Source organism: Parasteatoda tepidariorum, chromosome 2 (assembly GCF_982258835.1).
Source record: "Parasteatoda tepidariorum strain Cologne lab strain chromosome 2, Ptep-v5.0, whole genome shotgun sequence".
NCBI lineage: Eukaryota > Metazoa > Arthropoda > Arachnida > Araneae > Theridiidae > Parasteatoda > Parasteatoda tepidariorum.
In genome coordinates, this window is record NC_141756.1 from 12,346,264 (window position 1) to 12,371,608 (window position 25,345).

At 29.3% G+C, this 25,345-nt stretch overlaps 1 protein-coding gene across 4 annotated transcripts; it reads left to right on the top strand.

The window, feature by feature from the left end:
• Positions 1-1,157: 1,157 nt before the first annotated feature.
• On the top strand, positions 1,158-25,345 carry LOC107440728 (phosphoserine phosphatase). 4 transcript variants are annotated; one of them, XM_071177165.2, is made up of 6 exons: positions 1,158-1,456; positions 14,341-14,528; positions 18,334-18,468; positions 21,177-21,322; positions 22,369-22,517; positions 23,565-25,345. In XM_071177165.2, exons 2-6 carry the CDS (start codon positions 14,386-14,388, stop codon positions 23,673-23,675), a joined length of 684 nt encoding a protein of 227 aa, XP_071033266.1. In that variant the 5' UTR covers positions 1,158-1,456; positions 14,341-14,385; the 3' UTR covers positions 23,676-25,345. The 4 variants fall into 4 exon arrangements, with proteins under 4 accessions (XP_071033266.1, XP_071033265.1, XP_042911785.1 ...); XM_071177164.2 differs by lacking the exon at positions 1,158-1,456 and adding an exon at positions 4,957-5,060; XM_043055851.3 differs by lacking the exon at positions 1,158-1,456 and adding an exon at positions 11,107-11,258.

The following is a 25,345-nucleotide window of genomic DNA, read 5'->3' on the forward strand; positions in this document are numbered from 1 at the left end:
AACACAAATTAAGATTCTGAAACGTTTGATTTAAATATTTTTGACCAACTACTCTAAACACAAATTAAGATTCTGAAACGCTTGATTTCAATATTTTTGACCAACTACTCTGAACACAAATTAAGATTCTGAAACGCTTGATTTCAATATTTTTGACCAACTACTCTGAACAGAAATTAAGATTCTGAAACATTTGGTTTTAATATTTTTGATCAACTACTCTGAACACAAATTAAGATTCTGAAACGTTTGATTTAAATATTTTTGGTCAACTACTCTGAACACAAATTAAGATTCTGAAACGCTTGATTTCAATATTTTTGACCAACTACTCTGAACAGAAATTAAGATTCTGAAACATTTGGTTTTAATATTTTTGATCAACTACTCTGAACACAAATTAAGATTCTGAAACGTTTGATTTAAATATTTTTGGTCAACTACTCTGAACATAAATTAAGATTCTGAAACGCTTGATTTCAATATTTTTGACCAACTACTCTGAACAGAAATTAAGATTCTGAAACATTTGGTTTTAATATTTTTGATCAACTACTCTGAACACAAATTAAGATTCTGAAACGTTTGATTTAAATATTTTTGGTCAACTACTCTGAACACAAATTAAGATTCTGAAACGCTTGATTTCAATATTTTTGACCAACTACTCTGAACAGAAATTAAGATTCTGAAACATTTGGTTTTAATATTTTTGATCAACTACTCCACAAACTAAGATTCTGAAACGTTTGATATTAATATTTTTGACCATCTGCTCTGAATACAAACGTACGATTCTGAAACGTTTGATATTAATATTTTTTACCAACTACTCTGAACACAAATTAAGATTCTGAAACGTTTGATTTCAATATTTTTGATCAACTACTCTGAACACAAACTAAGATTCTGAAACATTTGGTTTTAATATTTTTGCCCACCGATTCTGAATACAAACGTACAGTTTCGAAACTTATTATTTAAATATTTTTGAAGTGTGTAACTTATTAAAATGAGTTGTAAGGTTGAAATATTAAAACTTCTTCCAAGGCATGGAAAAAAAAGCTTCAGGAAATACTGGTCTAAAAATATTCCACGTCAAATAAATAGTCGTCCTTGACTGTTCTCCAGAATCGTAGCTTCCTTTTCTCCCTGTTAAGGTGGAATGAGTAAATATTTAAAGAGTTTTAATGCACTTCTTAGAAATGCATATTTTATACACTTAAAAATATTGCAAAAATTTTCTGAACAAACTTCACAGATAATAAAAAAATGTAATAAAAATAACTTTAAAGTTGCTAAAATCATTTTTTTAACCACTTTGGCAAGATGCAGAGAAGACGAAGAGAAAAAATAAATAAATAAATGTCTCATCAGCAAATGTTTTTTTCTTCCCTCTCTTACGTGTAAGAATTTCTTACCAGATTTAATTTGGCTTTAAATATTCGCAGCCAAGGTAAGTGCAAAAATGACTCCTTCGATATTTCAGAATTTTCTTTTTATAGTTTTTGCTGTTGCGTTTATTAATATTACGTTTTTTTCTCAAAGCAAAATACATAACTTTTAAAACAACTTATGAAAAACATTGACGTGCTCGTGGAAAAAATATAAAACTTTGATATACAAATTTAATATATTTTAGTTTGAACTAATTTTATTTCTTTATAAAATCAACAAAAATATATTTTATTAATAAAAAAAAAAATTTTGTCTTCTATTTATTCGTTACTTTATTAAAGCTGAATTACAAAACTCAATAAAAATTAGTACTTTCGAAAAATTCACATAATCATACTTTATCAAAGCACTACACTTCGGATTTTGAGTATAATTTAATTTGAAACATAATGCTATAAAAAGAAATATGATTTTAAAATTTGTCTAACTACATAAACACAGTTCATGCAATTAAAGTTTCACTTAATTAAAGTTAATAACAGATGTACATTACGCGCATTATTGTACGCATAATTGTATTTTTTTTTCATCTTAAGAACACTGCATCTGATAATATAAGTTATTATGTCTTCAATTTAAACGTGTTTTTTTATTCGCTTGACAAGCAGTTGTTGTTTTTTTTCTCTTTGACCTTGAATTTCTTTCCTTTAAAGGCTTCGATGAACAGTAGTTACATAATAAAAATTGATTTTATTGCTGTCTATTTACTACGAAAGAAAAACAACATTTCCGGACGAATCCCATAACAACCGACTTTGTCATTTGACATTTCAATATCATATCTATCAACCTTTTTCAACAAACATTATTAAAGATAGAGAAATGAAATACTATCAATAATCATTTAAAATAGAATTTTTTTTACAAGCAGTTTTCATGTAAATTCGAGTTATAAGCGTGAATGTAATGTTATAAAATGTTAAGAATAAGCTAATAAGGGAAAATCTTTTAGATGAGTTTGGTATTAATAAAAAAGAGTAAAAAGTGGGGGGAAAATCATTTCTTTAATTTTAAGGCGTTTTTTTAAAAAAAAACCATGACCAAAAACCAATAAAAAAATTACTTTATTTTATTTTATATTATATTATATCATATTATTTTATAACCAACCTTGAACAACCGCCCCGATTCTGAGTTTACGACTATCAATGTTCAACTCCGCAGCCTTTAATTTTGAACCCAATACCAGAAGACAAGGGAACTCCTGGATCTAGTATTGAAAGAAAATTGCGTTAGTGGAGGATTTATGGAACTAACCCGCATTTGCGTTACATGGAGAGGAAAACCACTACAACCTCCCATCTAGGTTAGCCTGAAGGCAAGAGGACTCTAACCCATCCGTCTACCACTGATGATATTTTACGTCAGCACTGTGGTTGGAGCGAGCCGGGTGCGCAACTCGTATCGACCCGTCGTCGCTGGAATTCGAACCCGGTTCACCTTATTGGATGATGAGAGCTCTATCCCCTGACCTGAGCCAGCACGGCTCAAGTAAATTTTTATTTTATAACCGTCGTTGAACAGCCGACCCAATTTCATGGGTTTACGACTACTTACGTTCAACTCCGTAGCCTTGTAATTTTGAACCAATCCAGAAGACAAGGAAACTCCTGGATCAATACCCCCAGAGGTATTGATTTGCTATGAGAACATGGAGGATTTTGCGACTCCGCAGCCCTGTAATTTTGTAAAGAATTCAGAAGACAAGGGAACTCCTGTATCAGGTAATGGGAGAAATTTGCCATCGTGGAGTAATTTTTGATGGAACTAATCAGCATTTGTGTTACATGGAGAGGAATACCACGAAAAGCTCCTGATGGCAAGGGGACTCTAACCCATGATCCGTCTACCATTGAGGATATTTTACATCGAAATTACTTGATTAAAACCTTCATTCATTTCAAAAATATACGAATTGGAAATAACAGCCTGGCAATTCATTCTCCTTAGGGAAGTCTTAAAAATGGGAGCCTGTTTTTGAACGCTTGAATCATGTCGGCTGTTTGTTTCAAATTTGTATGTTTTTGGATCGAATGAAGTTTTTAATCAATTAATATGTTATCGCTTCATTTTCTTGTTTATTCACTAAACAAGTTGTTTCGTAATCACATCCCTTAATATATAGTTTTCAAATCCTTGTCAACAAAAAAAAGTCCAAAACAATGTATGCAATATATGTATTTTAATACTTAAGTATAGAAAAAAAACTCGAACATCCCTGAGGATGATCCGAAGGAATGCCATCACAATTTTGATCTTCTGTGACGACGTAAAGTGCACGCGAAGTCGAGCACTTCACGGTAGAACAGTTTAACGAGGACCCATACCGCACACCCTCGGTCCCTGTGCAGACTGATCCAAGTGGTCACCCACCCGCACACTGACCGTAGCCTGTGATGCTTGACTTTGGTGATCTGCTGGGAACCGTGTCTTAACGATCAGTACACTGCGGGACTCGAATCTTTTTGTACAGTTTAACCTCGCTATAATGAATATTGGATATAGTGAACTCGATTATTGTTAACGTGTTTTTAGTTATTAAACTAATGTTATCTCATACGCTTAGAGTGAACAACTAAGAAATTAGCAGTTCGTTCACAGTGGACTAAAAAAAATTTTTCATAGGTATTCACATAAATGTTACAAAATGTTTAATGTATGTGATAAGTTCAAAATATACTGTTATTACTTTTAATTAAAAATGAAGTAATACAGATTAGAAATGAGTCATTTCGCTGAAATGAATAATGCGAGTGATTACAAAAACAGGTATATGGGGATAGTGAATCGGTTATCCTGAAATTTCGACTTTTAAATGCAATTTGTTTCAAAAATGACGCAAATAATAAAGATAAACAACTAGTAAGTCCAAAAATGATGAAAATTAAACAGATAAACGTTTAAAAAAAGACTCGTTATAGGATGAGAGCATCGTTATATGGAGAGTATTTTCAATGTTTGTTTTTTTTTAATTTTTTTTTTAAATCTAATTAAAAATTTCGTTATGGGAAGGAATTTGCTGTAAAGATACTATGCTATAGAGCGAAACTATATGCTTAGTTAATAATTCATAAAGTAAATTGTGTACTATTGCAATCACTATTTCAAACAATATTACTGAAATATGATAAAAATAAATTTATTTTTCCAAATATTCGGTATATACAGCGAACTCTCGTTTATAGTAGACTTATTGCTGGGTTCACAGACGCTTCACTATCAGATTTGTATTAAGATTACACGACATTTCTAAATTATCGTCTTAAAACTTAGAAGAAAACTCCAGAAAACGATAGAAAGATGTTAAAAACAAAACACTGTGATTGTGTTGAACAAGTTTCTCGCAACGCGAGTAAATATTTATTGCACGCGTTTCAAAACAGTTACATGCTGAAAATAATTATGACATTGAAATTCCGGGTTTGTAGATGAAGCATCTGATGAAATAAATCTTCGCGGCGATAATATATTAAAAGTGATTAGTTAAATATTCCATTTCCATAAGATAAAAACGATAACGCGTTGAGATCTTTTCTCCTCGGCAACAACTTCAAGAACTTTCTCAAGTCTTCGGCGACTGATGTTCCAAACAAAGCTATCAGGTCAGTAACGATAACATATATCTAAATTTTGATAAGAAGGATCTGTATTCTAAGTTAGGTAATAAATATGCCCAGACGAATCCTCTTCATGGAACTGGTTATAAGCCACTTTTACCAGATGTTGTGCTCTCATCTACGCCCATCTCTTTATTATTTTGCTGAATTTAATCAAGCACTTCACAAATTGAATGACGACAGTTATTTTACGTAGATATCATCTTTTAATACCGATAGAATTTCTTAAAATAGAAAGATACTTCTATGGTTGAATCAAATTCAAGGAAAAAGTATGGGTTACCTTTTAACCCTAATATCCTGAGAACCTTTGGAGCAAAAATACTCGAAACTACAATCCGATGAAAACGTTCTCGGGGAAACACTAAAAAAGTAGCGAAAATATTTGAATTTAATGGAAATAAAAGTACCTTAAAAAGTACTAATGGAATGCTATGCTTAGTCAGGGCTAAAGAGGCTAGTTCACTCCGCTCTTAGAACTGAAGCTACGATTTCCCTCCTCATGACGTCACTGTGTCCACAGATCTCGGAAGATCGCACGTAAAGATATTATAATAACTTTGCATCTTTCTCTTTGTAAAAATAAGTTAGACTTTTTCTGGTTGTTAGCTTTCAAACTTTACGTAATTAACACATTATTTCCATTCATAAACATAGTTCAAAAAAACTTTCTTGGCCATTATAATAAAAAAATATCATTTTAAACTTATAAAAATATTTTACTAGTTGGCGAAAATGACACTATAAATACTTTATTTTAAAAAGTTCAGTTTTAACTTTAATTATTAAGAAAAATGAAAGCATGTATCGACACTTTTTTATCAATATATTCTTTTATAACAATAAGTTGAGTTAAAAATAGAATCCCCGATTTTAAAATATGCCGTTAATAGCAATTTGTTCATACTTAATCATTAGGAAACATCAACCTTAAACGCTAATTACTGAAACAAAATAATAATTCAGGTTCATAATGACATTAGAAATTTTGCAATTGCTTATAGATATTTAAATTTAAGATGATATAATTTATAGATATTTAAATTCAAGAGAATATAATTTTTAAAAGAATCATAAATATTTAGAATAACTACATTAAAGAAATAAGTTATGAAATTAGGAGAATTTCAACTGTACACTATATATTTTATTTATACTTTTTACTTAAGTTTTAATTTTCTTTGACTTTATCCATTTTTTAATTTTTTTCACATGCCCTTATTTTTGAAATAACGAGGCGGTTTCTATTTAGATAACGAATTTTTATAAAAGCTCTTAACGATAGAAAAAACGTATTGCTGTTTTATATTAACTGTGTCATTTCGGAATCCATTCTTTACATAGTTGTTCATTTACTTTAGGGAACACGCGAAAAATTATATTTTTCCTTTTTGTTTTTCTATCAGAATTTTTGCAAGTTGCAATCGCGCAAACTGGCATTTCGTTAATAGTTTTAAAATTTTGTAAATTCACGGCAAAAACTGAGGAAAGTCATTATAGAAAATAACGAATGTCTTAGAATATGTCACAAAAAAAATGTTCCAATATTAGTTAAAGCTAGTAAGACCGAACGCTCTGTTCTTGAAGTAAAAGTGCGAGCTTTGCGCCAAAGTGACGTCACTAGAGAAAATCGGAGGATTGGCGCGGTGAGAGTTTCTTCAAAGGAGTGAACCAGCCCTTCTATTCTCTTTAGCCTTAATGCTTAGTAGTCATGAGGTTTTGTAGTACGGCTAAGCTGTTAGAAATTTTGATGCGTGTTGGAAAAAAAATGTAGAGCAAATTTAAGAAAACCTTAGTAAGGCTGAACCTAGTCCAACATTATTATTGTACAAATTAACCCTCTTAAAATTTGATTACACTATAATATGGTTTACCCGTATGAAAATGTGATTCAATTATTAAGATTGGAACGATTTTTAACGTTCAACTAAAATATTGGCCCACTAACACTAATATTTAAGTTAAACGTTAAAACGTTGTTTCTCGGTTCTATATTTTCAAATGGCGATGTGATTTGAATTATGAATTAAAAAACTTAAAAATTACAAACGTTTTCCAAGTTTTTTTTATTTGTTCATAAATAGAAGTCCAGGAAGAATAATTTTTTTTTGAAGTGCACATTAAAAATCACAAATTAATATTTAAGTAAGGAAGAAAAAAAAACAGTCCATTAGACTTATCATTATTGACGTCGCAAAGCGCAAAAGAGGCATTGTCAGTTCATTGAAAGCATTTGAGTCAAAATCATTGAAACCCAATTTATTTAAGAAGTAGAGCTGTTTTATATATATGGTGACTAGCGTACGTTAAATCTGTTGGGTCACTAAGACCTCCATGTTACCAAAATTATACCTCCAGGGGAAGTGAATAGGAGATTGATCCTTCTCTGGTTCAGGATAAAATTACAATCTGTGGATGAATGAATGAAAGAGTCCGCCCTTTAAACGGGTGTTACAGATGTCGAATTCCAAGCCATAGATGGCGCCACTGGAGAGCAAGAACAATCGCACCCCCTCTACCTTAATGGCCGACGACAACAACAACTATCTAATATTATTTTCATCCCTTCCTTGCTGATATTGATCTCAATGGTGATTGATCAGAATTTCAAAATGTTTTTCATATGCTTTTACTTTAAATTTTAATTTGATATCCTTAATGCGCATTTTTTAGTTAATTCTTTCGAAGAATTTTAAAGCTGTACATTAGAGGTGGTTATTAAGAAACACCTGTATATACTATAGATTATCTCTCCTTTCAAATGACTGCTATCATCTCGAGAAACCACTGAGTTTCTAAAGTTATTGAAGGAGCAGTGGTGGTTTAGTGGACAGAGTGGCCTTCCAATGAGATGTTCCAAGTTCGAATCCCAGCAATGGCTGGTCAATACGAATTCTGCTTCTGGTTCACACAAACCACAGTGGTATTTCCTCAGTGGTAAACGGATCATGAGCTAGAATCTCCTTAATATCGGGCTAGCCGTGGGAGGTTTTCGTATTTTTTCTCTCCATGCAATGCAAATGTGGGTTTGTTGCATCGACAAATTTTCGATGAAGACTAGTTTGTCTCAATATTTAGTTCAGGAGACTCCTTGTCTTCTGAGTTAGATTAAAAAGTTTACATGGATGCCGCAAACACAAAAACGGGTCATTAAATAGGGTAAAAATATCGAAAGAAAGATTTCAAATGAAAGTTTAACGATAAAAAAAAATTTATTATAATAATGTAATTGTTTTAAAAAATATCAAGGCGATGAAATGTATATTAGCATTAGCATGAAGTATTTATCTGATAAAAAAAAAAGACTGATCTCTTTCATGATTCTAAGCTAATATAATTATTTGATAAAATAAATGTAGGAGAAAAAATCTTGGGATTGCGCGTAGTGTATATGATGAAATATCAAGTAAGATGAGCTAAGTTTGCAAAACTACTATGTATGAGCACGTGTTCCTCTGTTTTATCTTCTTTTTAATAATGATTCAGATTCCTCTCTGGTTGTTCCTCCTAGTTTTTTATGCTGTTTTTTCTTCTTTGCTGTTTATTTGTGCAAACCAAATATTTTTAATTTATGCCAAACATTCACTTTATTTGCAACCGATTTTGATAAAATTGAAACTGCTGTGTCAGCTTAAAAACAAATGGTTACAAATAAGTTTTCATCAGTCTTTTTTCTTTAAACATTTACTTTAATTTGTTTGTAGCTAATTCTATAACTCGAACCCCCGCAGTTGACTGTTTGTAAAGACACAGTTCCATCATCACAGGCCGCGGTCAGTAAGCTGGTGGGGGACCGCTTTGATCATCCTTCGTAGGGACCGAGGGTACGCGGTATCGGTCCTCGTTAAACTGTTCTACAGTAACTTGAACTCGTTTGAACTTTTCAATTTTGGAAAAAGTGGCTACATTTTTTACAAAGTGACCACTGTTAAAAATGCTACATCCGAACATAATCAGCAGCAAAAGTTCCTAATTTTGCCCTATACTGATCAGGTAATAGAGTGCTCTCACTCCTGATATAGGCCACTGAGAATCAAATCCCAGAGATCACTTTCGATTTTAATATTGTTCACGAATAACACCAAAACAGCCATGATCTTCAGTGATATCATTAGGAGTACAAGACAAATTTTCGTGGTTTTTTTTCCTCTATGTAACACAAAGAGTGTTATTTTCACTCATAAAGTTATCTTAAAAATAAAGATTTTGAGTGGCGTTGTACAAAAGTTAGAAATTTTCCTAATTTTTCCATTCAACTGAATATCACCCAGTCAGCAAAAATAAGGTTATATGTAGTTGTGCAACATTTCTTGGATGGCCCTCGATTGCTTTGAGTTTGGGTCAGATCAACACCTCCTAGAATAAGGAAGGCCTCAGCACGGATCAAATTAGTAGTCCGATGTGACGAAGTTAACTGCGCAGTTGATGAAAAATAAGAAAGATCTCATTACGTTCGGGGTACTAAGCTGCGCAGTGGTTGAAAATACGAAATAAGTCATTACGTTTGGACTACTAAAGGATATTTATGGTAACCCGTGCAGAGGCCTACTCTTTTCTAGGAGGTGTTGGTCAGATTGGATTATAATGATTAGGATAGAATGATTTCACTTTTTCTGACTAGAAGTTTAGTAGGAAGAATACGATGGAGAACAGCGTACCACGACTGATTTTTTAAAAATATCACATTTTTTCCCAAATTTTCAGTTTTATTTTTTATAAGTTATAAATTTTTGTTTCGATTTACGTTTATAACTGTATTTAATAATATATGCTTATTACTTTTACTTTTTATTATTGTCCATCACTATAAAATGCCTTTTCTTTTCTTTTAAAGATGGTCAAAAAGTTCTGTATTCAGTATCATTCCTTGCTTATTTTTTAGAGTTAAATTATGTTATAACTTTAAAACGTGAAAAAAAAAAGTGTTACTTTTAAGTATTTAAATTACAACACTACTTCTGACCTCAAAAAACTTGATGGAGTGTTCACGAGTAGAGCATTTAAAATGCACCGTGACAGAGTGTCAAATGGGGTGCTATAGAGAGCTACGTTGCTATGAAAATACACGTGGTGTGAAACTACTCTCACATTTTCTGTTTATTCTGCCGACACCTGCTTTGTTTTTATATCATAATTTATTTTCGTAATATTTCACTTACAATCCTTAGAACCAGTGAAGCCGGAATCGGTTATACTGTACTAAACATAAACGACGTTACATTGTACAAATTCAAGGTAGTTTCATCAAACGGTGTTAGAAACTAATTTTGACCTGAAATAGGAAAGATCGCTTGGGTATCTTGGGATAGTAAGACTTGTATTTAGATAAAGAAGGCGAACTCTACATAAAATGAAAATCGCGTGAGGAAAAACAGCATTAAAAAATAATAATAATTATAAAATTTTTTTCATACCGATAGAAATGACTCGTAGATTGTCAACTACAGAAAATTCAAACTACAACAAAAGGAGTGTAGCGAAAAAGATCGTGGAAATAATAACAGTGATAATTCATTTATGTCGTACTAGAGCTGCTCATTGGGCTTTTAATGATAGGTTTGAGAAATATCTCTGAGGATGATCTGAAGGCATGCAAAGGGGATAACTCGATTTAGTAGCTCAACGACTTACACTCGACGTCGAAAACTATAAGGTAACGAGGACCGATACTGCACGCCCTCGGTCCCTTCGCATGATGATCAAAGTGCTTACTGATCGCTGCCAGTGATGTTTGCCTTCGGTGATCTACTGGGTCTCGAATCTCTAGCTGTTCTCAGAAGGGATCAAAAAACCTCCATGTATCATATCCTACGAAGCCTAAGAAGTTTGCTAGTTTGATTCCTGTCCCCTTTTTATGCATTTTTTAACGAGAAGAATTGATGTTGTTTTGTTTAACTGGTAAATATTTATATTATAATCTCACTAAACTCTACGCAAACAGACTTGTCGAATTTTTAAAATATTTAAATAAATAATTATTATTTTCTTCCTAATTTTGAATTCGGTTTTTATCACACGAAATATGGCAACAAATTGACGCTAAATCAAAAATTTCGATTTCTCTGCTCCCAGCAGAAATGAGGTATTGAGGTTGAAGAGGAAAGTTTTTTCAACGAGAGATAGTCGCTGTCAAATAATTTTCACATGCTGCAATCCTTCGCGAGTAGCTCTCTCAAAAAGCTTGTAAGTTAATTCTTATCTTTTCCAACTGATTTTGCGATAAATTTTTATCAAAATTCACGATTAACTTCTGCGTGACACTTCCAAGATATGTTTATCTATTTATGAACCGTTACTTCATACCCAAAGTGGTGTGACTTCATAGATCGTAAGATACAACTGGACTAGTTATTGATTCCTGTTTAATTTTAATGTACGGGTACTAACGGAGCGAAATGCGATGGGTTATAAAATTCTGTTGCTACCCTTCATTCAGTCATTTTATTAATCTCTCTGTGTTCAGACCTATCCTCCTAGGATATTTGCTGGTGACCGTATGTCCAAAATTTTTTTTCTTCTTATAATTTTGACTTGCAATCACTATGTCCCTATTATACTAATATGAAAATCGCATGAGGTTTAAATTATTTTAATATTTATTTTTATAAATGTCGTTGACCTCATGCATGCTTTAAACATCGATGTTTCTCTTCAGTAATCATGCAAAGATGACAATCTGTCTAAAATTTAATTTTTTTAACTTCTATCTCTAAAATATAATGTGTGTGGAATTATTTTTAATGTTCATCTAGTGAAATTTTAGTTTCTAAAATGTGCACTTGATTTTGGCAGCATGATTTAGTATTATCTTATTATATTTAATCATAGAATCTAAATCATTGAATCATGTGCTAAACTTTTAAATTTTCTTTTATCAAGTTTTAAGCATTATCTTTTCTGTGAGTATAATTTTAGTTTAGATCTTTACTTTAGATCTTACATTTAGAAAGAAAGAAAATTCATTCCTAGCATTTGCTTGTGATCATGGTGTTAATGATTTAAATTGAGAAAAATATTTTTCTTTTTCTGGAAATTCAAAAGATATATTTTAAAGCTGAGAAGTTATTTATTTTAGATATGTTTTGATTTACTTTAAGGGAATCAATTGAGAAAGCTACTAATTAAATATTTACATAAATTTGAACTCACATTTCTATTATTATTATTTTTTAAAGAAAATTATTTTGTTATGGCTTGTTTTTGTGGAAATCTGGTTACTTTTTTTAAATGTTAGGTAAGTTGTTGGTGTAATTACAACAAGCCCAGTGTCGTATAAAATCCCTTTGATCTGATCTATTGATCAGGATCTGTAACTTGAGTTGCGGTACCAAAAATTACTTATTTGTCTGTGATAAAGTTAACCTTAATTGGTTTTATCTAATAAAGAGATATTAATTTGAAACTAAAATTTAAAAATTCATAAAATAAATTGAATGCTACAATTGATTTTTTTGATTAGTCGAAGACCATTTCTTTTTTAGTTATTTAAAAAGTGATGTATAATAGAGAAACTCCAAAAAAAAAATTTTAAGTTATGAAAATGTCGGAAATTAATTTTATAGATTTCTTGTATTCTTGATGCATTATTTTCTGTAATTAAACTGTACCATCCACTAAGTAAAAAAAAATAAATACTAATAATAAATGGTTCTCTTGAATAATTTTAAATTTTCTTATTGGATTTTTCATTCATGTATGGAATCATCATGTTTCAATTTAAAATAATGGAACTTCAATAATTTATAAGTGAAGAAAATACTTTTGTGTTAAAAAATGAGACGCAACAAGACTGAATAAACCTATTTTTATTTTAAAAAATTTGAATTTTTAACCATTAAAATAAGGATGGCTGTTGCAATCAAGAAAATATGGTCTAGTTTTGTCATTTGATTGAGTTTTTATCATCACTAGTCACTTCTCCTTAGCATTAATTTTACTTTTTGCTTATTTCTCCTTATCTTTAAAGTTTAAAACATTTTTCACTGTTATAAATTCATGTATTCAAACATTATTCTGTGCCAATTTTTTTTTTTAAATCATGTGTTAGTTTTTATTTAATTTAAATGGTGATTAAAGAATTTTTTAACTGTAAGTTATACAAATGTTTCCCTTTTACTTCTGTAATTAAAATTGCAAATTCTAAAATTTGAATGAAATTAATTAGTTTTTAAGCAATGAAACTTTCAAAAAAGTCACTTTTTATTTCTCATTTATCTAAGAACTGTTTATTTAACTAATTTTTTTTCAAATTTTTGATTTAGTAATAAATTTATATAGCCTAAAAAATTTTTTAAATTTACGAACTAAAAAATTCCAGATAACTGATCCATATTTTAAGAGTCTGAATCTGTTGGAGGAGGGGAAAGGCGTGTATTTTTCAGGGCTCAAAGTTGTCCTTTAATTCCTTAAAGAGAAAGTGTCCTTAATTATAACATTTCAATAAAGTTTCGGAAATCTTTTATTTTTTTTCGAATTTTTAAAGTTAACAGAAAAAAAAATATTATTTATCTAGAAAAGAATTGAGGAAATTTCAAAAAAATTATTTTAAATGCCATCAAACAAAATAAACAAAGTCTTCATAGTGTGTCAAGTACGACGTTAATCTAATTTGAGTATTAGAGACAATTTCCCTTGATTTTATGACATGAAAGCGTTCGATGTGGGAGAAATATGTAAAAAGTTCTTCTCCCTACTACCTCCTCGTCACTACTGTTTTTCACTAGAGAATCTTTGTATTTTGCTACTACTTAATGATTTTCCATATTTATACTATTTTCTCTCCTTGATTTGTATATATATATTAAAAATTTTAACTTTTTTAAAAAAAATTCAGTTTTTTTTTTTTTTTTTTTTTTTTTTTTTTTTTTTTTTTTGAATGTTTTTTTTTACTTAAGTGCAGGAATTGCTTAAACTTCTACAAATTGTATTGCTATCCCATGTTGGTAAAACAAATTCCTCCCATTAGAGAATCAGCATCCTTAAATTGTCTTTAATTTTTACATTTTGAACTGCTAGCCCTGACTTTTGTGCCTGATTTAGTGATTTAAATTAAAATCAAATAATTAACATACTTTAAAGTAACTCCATATATCAGTTTTCATATTTGTTTATGAAAATCCGATAATTAGGTAAAAAGTTATCTTGGAGATTTTTAGTTTGGAGTTATGTTTTGTGGACTGTGCGTACATATTTTTCACATCGATTACATAGTGGAATTCTAAATTTGTTTATTTCTTGGTTTTAATTTTCTTCTTTTATTTGAAAGGGTCAAACTGTAAAGTCATCGTACACTACAGCATTATTATATAGCATGGGTAGACTGAGTGATAATGCTAAGTTAATCTGGAGATCAGCTGATGCTGTCTGTTTTGATGTGGACTCTACTGTTTGTACTGATGAAGCCATCGATGAATTAGCAAAATTTGTTGGGAGGGAAAAGGAAGTTGCAGATCTGTAAGTTTTATAACATTGAATTTGCTTTTCTATTTTTAAATGAATGTTACTTAATTTTGAACAGATTTCAATTTTAAAAAAGGTATTCATATTGCTTTGATAGATAGTATTAAAATGTATTATTTATCCGTTTATTGTGCGATGATTTATTAAGTTTTAAAGTGTGTTTTGAGTGAATTTTTGTCAATCACTGTAAATTTATGCTACAAAAACATGACACCTCTCTCAAAAAATTATCATTTTTCAATTTTGAGCTATAAACTCAACCAAGCTCATCAAAGGTATGCTAGCAAATCTACTGGTGAACTTTGGAAGTTCCTGGAAACATCTGAACAATGCTTTGTAGCCTCAGAATTAAGTCATCTCAAGGTCATGGAATTTAAAAATCAGATGAAAACTTTTCAGCCATGCTCAATCTGCAATATATCCGGAGTATATCCTGAACTGCCTCAACATTACTGCAGAGTATCTATTCCCAAATAATCGATGGTTTCCTCAAAGTTAATAGAACATTTGCACAATTCCAAGGATCTGATTTAGAGCTAATCTAAACCATGGGTATAAGTCCCATATATGTTTCTACTTCTTTGCAACCCTTATTTTTAATTCGATACAAATATCACGCTTTATGATGTGATGTACATTAATCCTCATGATAAGTTTATGTGTATTTATAGATATGTACGTTATAGTTTTGAATTTCATACTTTTCATCCTATAAAAGAGTGTTTAAATAAAAATAGATAATCTGTTTTACAGCAGGGTTCATACTCCTCCTGAAAATCCTGAAAAACTCCTGAAATTAGCTTTTTTTTTCTAAGGGCCCTTATAACTCCTGAAATTGGCATTTTAACTCCTGAAAATTAAATTTTATCTCCTGAAAATTTTTTAACAAAAATAAGAAACTTTTCTTAAACGGAGAAAATAATTAATCATTCCTTCCGTCTTCCCATCCCTTTCGTCCCTGGCTAGCAAATGAACTGTATAAAGATTGGCTGCTAAGTGTTGTTCCTGTGCCGGTTTATAATTTGAATCGAGCAATTCATTTGAATAGCCTCACTACAAAAGCTGAAATTTTATGAACTTTAAAGGTTTTAAGCTCACATTATTCCTACAAATCTTGTGAAAATGCAAATTTTCTTTTTAAAGCTATGTTTTCTGATAGCCAGATAGCAAGCAATTTCAGTTGTGGTGGAAAGAAAAACTGCCACCTCTCAGTTTTTGGTATTGCGCCATATTTTTTGTCTCTACTTAAGTCAAGAGTGAAAGAGGAAACCAATTATGTACTGCTTTTTGATGAAAGTCTAAATGATGTTAATCAATTCAAAAACTGGATTGTCATGTAAGATTTTGGGATGGTAACCAAATAAATACATGCTACTATTCTTCAGACTTTCTAGGACATGTTACATCTGAACTTTTATTTGAAAAAATAACTGAGAAATGCTTGTGCATAAATACTAAAAGTTTACTATTATCTATGGATGGCCCGAATGTCAACCTAAAAGTGCTAGGCATAATGATAGAAAAAATGAAGAATGAACACAATGTGAGTCTCTTGAATGTAAGTTCATGTGGACTGCACATAGTGCATAATACCTTTAGGGGTGGTTGCTCTGTTGCTTTTCCAAAAGTAGAGCATGCTGCATCATCTGTTTACCAATTTTTTAAAGACTCTCCTGCTCAAAGAGAAGATTTTGAATCTGTAAATCCTGAATTCGTAAAATTCCCTTTAAAATTTTGCAAGCACAGGTGGGTGGAGAATGAAAAAGTTTTAGTTCGACTTTTAAAAATTTTGCCTGATGTTAAAACTTATTTGAAGGAGATAGAAAACAAAAAGTTTTCTCGGCCAAACAATAAATCGTATACAATCTTATAGGACATGGTTAAAGATGAACTGTTTATTGCCAAATGTAATTTCATTTTACCTGTTGTGAAAGATGTTGAACCTTTCTTAAAATTGTATCAAACTGATAAACCCATGTTACCATTTTTAAATGGTGATCTCTACTTGCTATTAAAAGATGTGCTGAACAGATTTATAAAAGAAGAGAAGCTTCCAGCATCGTAATTGATTTACACTTAATACAATGTGTTAAGTATAAATCTCGAAGGTAAAGAAATTTGTAAAGAGGCAACCAAAATTGATGTTGGCTTTGTTGCTAGAAAAGAGCTGATAAAGAAGAAAATTTTGAAGAATGAAAAGAAAACAATGGAATTTTATTTGAATTGCAGGCAATTTATATTGAAGTCGTCAAAAAAGCTAATTGAAAAGTGCCCACTGAATTTCTCTTTAGTGCGAAATGTATCGTGCATTGATCAACAACAATGGAAGAAAACAATGGAATTTTATTTGAATTGCAGGCAATTTTTATTGAAGTTGTTAAAAAAGCTAATTGAAAAGTGCCCACTGAATTTCTCTTTAGTGCGAAATGTATCGTGCATTGATCCTCGTACAATGCTTGTTAATAAAGAAGCAAACTTAAACAAGCATCGAAAAATATTATTTCATTTGACCAATGCAGGTAGAGTAAAAGAAGAAGATTGTGATAGCATTCTGAAGGAATATGTTAAATTTGTTGAAGATTTTAACAACATGGATACTAGGACAAAATTTAGGCACTGCATCAGCGATAATTTTGATCCTAACGTAGATTGACTAGATGTGTTTTACTGTGAGTTTTTGTCAAGTTCACAATATCCCAATTTGTGGAACATAGCAGGTGGACTTGAAAAAGTCATTATTTCAAAAGAACTCATTGTTTCAGCTACAGTTGCACGTCAAAGATATCTTGCACATTTGGAAGAAGAGAAAGTAATTACAGCTAATAAAGCTAAGTTTGAAAAAAGAAAGCTCTTAGCAGAAAATGTTGATAATTTAAAGAAGAAAAAAAAACATTTGGAGGATGATATTCTAGAACTTAATAAAACTTTAGATGATTATTCTGATCAGGCAGAAAAAAAATGTGATCTCTCATTAATTTCAAAAGCAAATGCCTTAAGGCGTCATGCTAAGGAAAAAATGTCTGAGCTTAAAATATGTGAAGAAGAATTGAATAAGACATATGTCTTTAAAAAGTGTTTAAAAGAAATAATATTTTAAGATACTTTTTTTATTAATTTACTATTTTGTGCTTTTTTTTTTAATGTTTTAAATTTAATTTTATAAATAGCTATATTAAAATTATACTAAGTATATAATTTTCCCTCTCACTTCCTGAATTTATTGTATTGTACTCCTGAAAAACTCCTTAGAAACTCCTGAAATTTACTTTCTTAGAAAGAGTATGAACCCTGTACAGGTAGAGGCATAAAAACTATTGAAACAATTGATTAAACATTGACATCAGAAAATAATTTGGCTTTTCATTTCATACTTTCCCTTAAACAGAATAGTACGCTAAGAAAATTGTTGGTAATAAATTTGCTACATAAAGCTTTTTTCTATTGTTTTCAAGTAAATTTTTTTTTTTTTTTTTTTTTTTTAATTTCTTAATTTTACACATTCTTTTTCTTCTGTTGGACGATTAACTATGAATGACTAAAAAAGATTTTGGTAAAGAGCTCTTTGATAATCTACAGCTTATTTACTTTTAAGTCTAAATATTATATGTAAATAAGATGCAGATCAGAGATCAGTTGCTATCAGTTTAGTTGTAATCAGATCAGTTGCAATCAGATCAATTGAAAATTTAGACTTATAAATCTAAATTTGTAACTGATATAATTAAAAATTGAAATTTGTCTGTAAATGTCTTTGGTTAATTGTTTCAAGACTTTGGCTAAAATTTGTGTGTTTTAACAGGACTCAAAAAGCAATGAGAGGGGGAATGTCATTTAAAGAAGCTCTTGCCATGCGGCTTGACATCATACAACCATCAGTGTTTGTCATGAGAAGATATTTAGAAACCCAGTCTCCATCTTTAACACCTGGGATTAGGTAACACATTACCTGTATGTCGTCCTGTCATGTCATGTATCTTAAAATACGTATAATGTGTCTTAATTCAGTTTTCTTTTCATTATAAATTTTTGTTCTCTGTTTTGTTTTGTTGATGGAAATAGTGTTAATTTATTTTATTCAAACCACTTAAAGAGAAGTTTCAGAATTTTAAAAGTTTACCAAAAAAAATATTAGTAAATAAATAATATAATAATGTTGATTCTATGCATGTAAAATTTTTTTGTTAGACATAAGCTATATTAATTCTTGTATAATGTTGAACAATATTTATGAAAAATAGTCTTCTCATTCATTTTGATCTGAATTTTTATGTGTAAAGGCTTTCATATTAGTTTGGTTGCACATTTATGTAAGTTATAACTCTTATTTTAGAAAGGATTAGCTTTTTTTCCCCCTATCCTTTCAACCTAAACAAATCAATGTTTTGATTAGTATAGAATCTTTTAAATGATGTATCAGATGAGTATAAATGTTTATTAAAATTGTTAAAATCTTATACGAAAAATGTCAGAAGAGTAAAGTAGGTAATTTAAAAATTAAGTGTGATAGCACTTTGATCTGTTGTCAAACAAAGTAATTGTTTAATCCTGCATTATGTATTAACAAGAGTTTCCAATTTTTATTGAAATAAAAGGTATTGAACATTACCAATACTTGACGTTATGACTTTTGTTATAAAATGTTTGAAAATTGTGTGTTTTTAATGCTTTGTCTGAAGTTTGTGTTTCTTATGGTTTAAAAAGTATGAAAAGCTGCTTCAGTGATTTTCAAAATAATGTTTAAGAGTTTTTAGATCAGTCCTTTTTCTTTGCTTTTTTTTCTTCTAACAATTAACAGCAATTAAAATTCTAACTAATATTAAAACATTTAAATCTAAAAGTTAGCAAGAATACTTTATTTTCTCATTGTTATGTGTTTTGGTTACATTTATACTTTCTTATTTTCGAAGCAAGCACATAAAAGGTGTCAAATGACTCATTAATAGCTGTTCTTTTTTCCCCCCTTTTTTTTAAAATTGATTATCTAAGAAATAACAGTGCTTTTAAAGAAAAATAATTTGATGATAACAAATTTAATATTATCTTTTGCTGACAATTAGGGTGACAATTAGGTAATTCACGATCACTCTGTTTCTGGGGTAAATAATGATCACCTAAGTTTTATTTAAAAAAAAATTTTTTTTTAAATTTGAGACATGGACAAGAATGCTTGTACACTTTACTAAAGTATAACTACATTTACTTAATAGTTTTTTGTTTAATCTAACAAAATAAGTATCTTTTAAAATGCTTTCTGTATTTTCCATTTCAAAGATCGGTTTCAAAATCTGTACATTTCTGTAAAGATCCCCCTCCTTCTCTTAATAATAAATATTTTGAATTACTTTCTTTTTCTTTGATATAAAAATAGTGTAGGCTTTTGCTTAATTATTTCACATCTACTGTAAACATTATAATTGATTATAGGAAACTATATCAAATGTTGCCACCTACAGATGGGGTAATTATTGATCACTGGGGTAATTCCTGATCATTGTCATTTCTTATAAATAGTATAAAAAATAGCTAATAAATAGTTAATTTTCTTTTCTTAAATAACAGTTCATATTTATTAAGTGGAACAACTATAAAATATATTTTAACTATAATCACAAAATTTGTTTTTAACTGTATACAAGAAAAATGTGTTCTGATATGAACCATTTCTAGCTGGTCTTACCGTGCTTCTATCTTAATTTATGTGTGTACATTGTTAGAATAATTTTTAAGTTGATAAATTAACCTAATATAAATATGGGGAGAAATTATAAGCTTAAAAAGGATACTACGCTTCTAGAAAGCAAAAATAGTGAATTTCTTTTAATGATTCAAAATGAAAATTTCAGTGTGAGAGCTGCTGCCAGAGCTGAAGTGTTAATCTTTATTCCTGATTTTAAATAAAACGTTTTATTAGCTGCTTAAACATATCTTTTTGGTTTATTTGTTTGATCTTAATGTCTTATTTCTTAATTACCATTGTATAATTATTTTTAAACAGCCCATTTGCTATGAAAACTGGTGATCATTCATTACCCCAGAAATGATCAGGATTTGCCCCAGAATTGATCAAGAGAAGGGGTAATTCCTGATCACTAAAAAATTTTTAAATCTTTTAAATTCTAATTAGATTTTCAAACAAAAGAAGGTAGCATAGAACTCATCTCATGTAGCCTCAAACTTCCAGTAAATATTGAAATTCTATCTTGAATAGTTTTTTCACAAAGTAGATGTTTGCATTTTTTGATCAGGAATTACCCCAGGTCACCCTATATATTTTTCAAGAGCTAAAAAAAGTATGAAATATTTATTAATTTAAATTGTTTAATATTTTCCAGAATTCTTTTTTAAAAAAATTTGGGAAAGGAAATTTGTTAAATTATTATTATTATTTTTTTTTAAGAGAACTATTCTCTTACCCTTTAAAAAAAAAAAAAAAAGAAATTAAATAGTGTGTATGTTAATGTGTAAATGATATACAAGTCTTTAAACAAAAGAACATTTAGCAGACTAAAAAAGAGTTGATTTTTTATAAAATATGTCAATCTGACATTAATTTCATGTTATTAAAAAAAATTCTCTTTTTAAATAGTGTAAAAAAAAAAAAAGAAAGAAAATGCAAAAAATTTATTTTTGTTTATTTTTCAGGGAATTGATATCTACATTACAAAAGAATAATGTATCTGTATACCTAGTTTCTGGTGGTTTTGATACGATCATTCAACCAGTTGCAGAAGATCTTGGTATCCCTCTGAATCATGTGTTCGCTAATAGGATAAAATATTATTTCAATGGTATGCATTTAACTAGATATTTATTCTTTTCCATTACAAAATGATAGATGTTAAAGCAGTTCTCTTAAGAGTTCAATTTAATAATGGGATTTTCTTTACAAAACTCTTACTGTTTGACATGCCCTTAATAAATATATATTAATATTTATTTCAATATGTGGTAGATAGTTTTGTAGTACCTGTTTTTATGTTTCATTATTAAAAAAACTGTATCAATATTTTTATATGAAAGGATATTTTAGCTCTTTTATTTCTTTCTAAACTGTAACTGAATGCATAGGCATAACATTGTCCAATTACCTCTTTAAGGTAAGACCAATTTAACCCTACGAAATAGGTCGATCTTTTACATTCTTTAAAAAAAAAAAAAAGATTAATGGGAATGTTGCTGTGAATTACCAAAATCACGAAAATGTTGACTTTCAATGTCAACAAACGCATAGTTGCTTTGGTGAATGTCCGAAATATTTGTTATATCCAATTTAATATTAATTTATTTATTGATATTATATTTATGTGATATTTTAATGTCTGCTGAGGGTAGATTCGGAGAAACACCAGTGTTTAGAGTACTGGGCAGTGGCACTAAACCTTAAAAGAAACACCAGTGTAAGGTATACTGGGCAGTGGTATACCAGGCATACTGTAACATGAACAATTCGTTTTGGAAGAAAATTTTTTTGAATTATTTAATTAGTTTTATTTTAAAGAATTATTAATGATAAATTTTTTTTTTGGATAAGTTAATTAAAATGTGATAAAGAGGCTCTTAATATTTTTTGCAAGACAGATAATTCTTAATCTAAGTGTAAAAAAACTATTATATTTTAAAATTTCAATATGTTGTAAACCAATTTGCTTTATTTCCGTAAAACTAGTAATTGAATCTTTGGTATAGTTTACTTTCATTTAACATTTATTAACCAATTTTGCTTAAAAAAAATTTTTTTTTAAATACCAGTTTGCCTTTAAATTTATTTTTATACCTTTTTTCTTTATACCTAATTATGAAAAAGTTTGGCTGAATTGTTTTTGTTAAATCTTAGGAGATTATGCTGGCTTTGATGAAACCCAGCCCACATGTGAACAAGATGGCAAAGCTCAAGTTGCTGCTTATCTTAAACATAGGCATGGATATCAAAGGCTTGTAATGATTGGTGATGGAGCTACTGATCTTGTTGCTTCTCCCCCAGCAGTAAGTTCTTTTGTGGCTGTTCTTTTGTTCTGACTATTTATTGGGTTAAAATGCAGTTCTATAATGACATTTAATGTGATAGTAAAAAGTATTTCACATTAATTTAAATTTTTTTTAAATATTTCTCACACTTTAAAAGTAAGGAAACTATGCAAGTTAGTTGTTACGAAGATTTCTATCAAATGTATTCTTAGAGACGTTGTATAGTTTGTTAGGAAGTAAAATTCACAGAGAGCTAATAATTCATGTTAATCCTATCTAAAATTAGGCTATCATTTTGAATTAAAGTTAAAATGTAATTGTTGTTATGTATTTAAACATGTTGTGTACGTAAATTACAGTTTAAATCACAGAAAAGGTATTGAAAAAATTCTCACTTTAATGCTAGGACCTACAGAAATGGTGACACGGTTTTATTTTTAAGTACAGCAAAATCGCTACAATTTCTAAAAAAACGATTACAGTGCTTCATTACACTAATAGATTCTAATAACTGTACCTGTTGATTCTTTGAATGAGGAATAAAATTTAAAGAACATACAGTATTATGCATTTTAAGTAATTTTTTCTGTAATATTATAGTTTCTCAACTTTTTTTTCTTAAAAAAAGGATATGGTTAATCATTGGTAGAAAATAAAACACATAAGTAAGCATAGATATAATAGATACACTAAATTTAAAATTGTAGACTATCTATTTGTCAGAGCTTAAACTAACAGCTTCCCTTTAATGTTGATAGAACGCTCTACTGTGACTAAGGAGGGAAAAAAGACAAAAAAGTGTTGTGGGGTCATCAGTCTTATTATTCATTCTTAATATAAATTAATAAATTCTTTTAATTTCCTACTGAGCTGTAAATTTTTGTTTTTGGACATTATATTATAAAAAACAGTAAACCTTTAAATTTATGTCTTTCATCCCACTGGACTGCAGAGTAATTTTTAACTTATTTTATATTACTTCTAATGCCTGTGTGGCCACATTAACTAATTTATTTGTTAATTGTATATGATAAGTAAGTTCTCTAATAAATGACATTTTTATAGGACCTCTTCATTGGCTTTGGTGGAAATCAGATTAGAGAAAGAGTGAAGAAAGAAGCAAAATGGTTTGTCACAAGCTTCGACGAACTCCGAAAGGAACTTCAAAATCAATGATTTTTGGCTAGTTACAATAGCTTGTTCAATGTCAAACTGTGATCTTCTACTAACTAGCACAGAACATTCAATCTATAGAATGCATTTTTAGTACATTGTTTTTGTTTTTATACAAGATCACCAGTCAGCATTCAGTTAACTTATTAAATTATTTATTCATTATTTTTGAAACTGCGAGAAAAAAAAAACTATTTAAACCAAGAATATTATATCCTTGGTTTTATTCTTATCATATTTCATTGTATTTTAGTGTACATTTATTTGTTGAATGTATAAATAGTTATGAGGTGCTTATAATGATTTGGAGTCTTATCCTCAGTAATGATAAGTATTTAGGAATACTGAAGGAATTGTTTTTTAACTAAATGCAGGGCATGAAATTTCCTCTATTATTTAAATTGTATGCTAATGCTGAATTAGATTTATCTCTAACTATGTTTTTTTTTTCATAAATATATTAACTACTGGGAGGTAGCCCTTTGTGGTACTAATAATGTTATCAAACAATATCCATATTCTTTAGAAGATTACTGTGTTTTCAGAGAAATGGTCATTCATGCAGCTATTTATATTTTTCTATACTTTTAATAGACGTCAAGATATTTTTTTTTCTAAATTTCACATTTAGTTTGTCATTTTCTACATTCTTTAGGTGGCTTTAGTCGCCAAAAAGTTCTTAATGGCATCTGTTGACATTTTGAAAATTGTTTAGATAAATAGTAGCAAGCAAAAATTTGAAATACTTAAGAACTGAAATTTCGTGCCCTGACTTAATGTATGTAAAGTTTAGGAAGATAAGAATTTCCAAATCATTGTATGAACCATTTATAATTACTAAGTTCTTAAAGACTTATTTTAGATGTTGTCCTTGATTAAACAATTTGAAGAATTCAGACTTTCAAAGTGCTTTACTAAAAGAAGGTGATAAAATATTTTACGTTTATTTCTTAGAAAAAGATAATGAAGTTTTGGTATTGCTTATGAAATTTTTAAAAATGTGAAGTTTGAAATAAGAACTTTGATACAAAATAACCTTTGTATTAAGATACTGTTTTCATCGTGAAATTTATATTCTGATTTAGAACTATTTTAAATCTGATTATTTTTGAGCTATTTATAATTTTTTTTGTTTCGGTTTTTCAAGTTTCATTTATTCTTTTGTCAGTTAATTACTTTTGTTTTATAGGAAATAGTGTGTAATCTTACAATCTCTTTACCTTTATACTTCTGTTGAAATGTTTTTTAAAGGAACAAAATTAGCATTTTCATGTTATCTCATGCTTTTCTACTTCTAGCTTCTGTTGTTGGCTATTAGAAACAAATTTATGATAATGTTACGTTCACGTTTAAGAATATTTTTCATCAGAATTATTGTTGCCTTTGTGTAAAGTTTGTAATTTTATTTTTTTTAAAAGAAAAGGAAGTTTTAAAGTAAAATATTTGTATGAAGTTTCAGTATTATCCTGCATCAAAAATCCTGTAGAAATACTTCCATTAAATTGTAATATGAGAGTATTTTTATACAGTATGTGAAAGCTAATTGTATAAAAATCGTATTTTCAATTGACTAGACTAACCTGTGATGTGCTTTTTGTAACAGATTTATTAAATCTGTTTAAGACTGTTCAGTTGCTTACAAAACTTGTAATAAATTGTTTTGTTTTACTTTC

What these genes read in the sequence shown, in the direction of transcription:
- LOC107440728 (XM_043055847.2), top strand. Translation starts at nt 11,471, where the DNA reads ATGCGATGGGTTATAAAATTCTGTTGCTACCCTTCATTCAGTCATTTT. An exon ending in GAAAAGGAAGTTGCAGATCT is followed by an intron (nt 14,529 to 18,333) that starts GTAAGTTTTATA and finishes GTGTTTTAACAG; the next exon opens with GACTCAAAAAGCAATGAGAG. An exon ending in TCTTTAACACCTGGGATTAG is followed by an intron (nt 18,469 to 21,176) that starts GTAACACATTAC and finishes TTTATTTTTCAG; the next exon opens with GGAATTGATATCTACATTAC.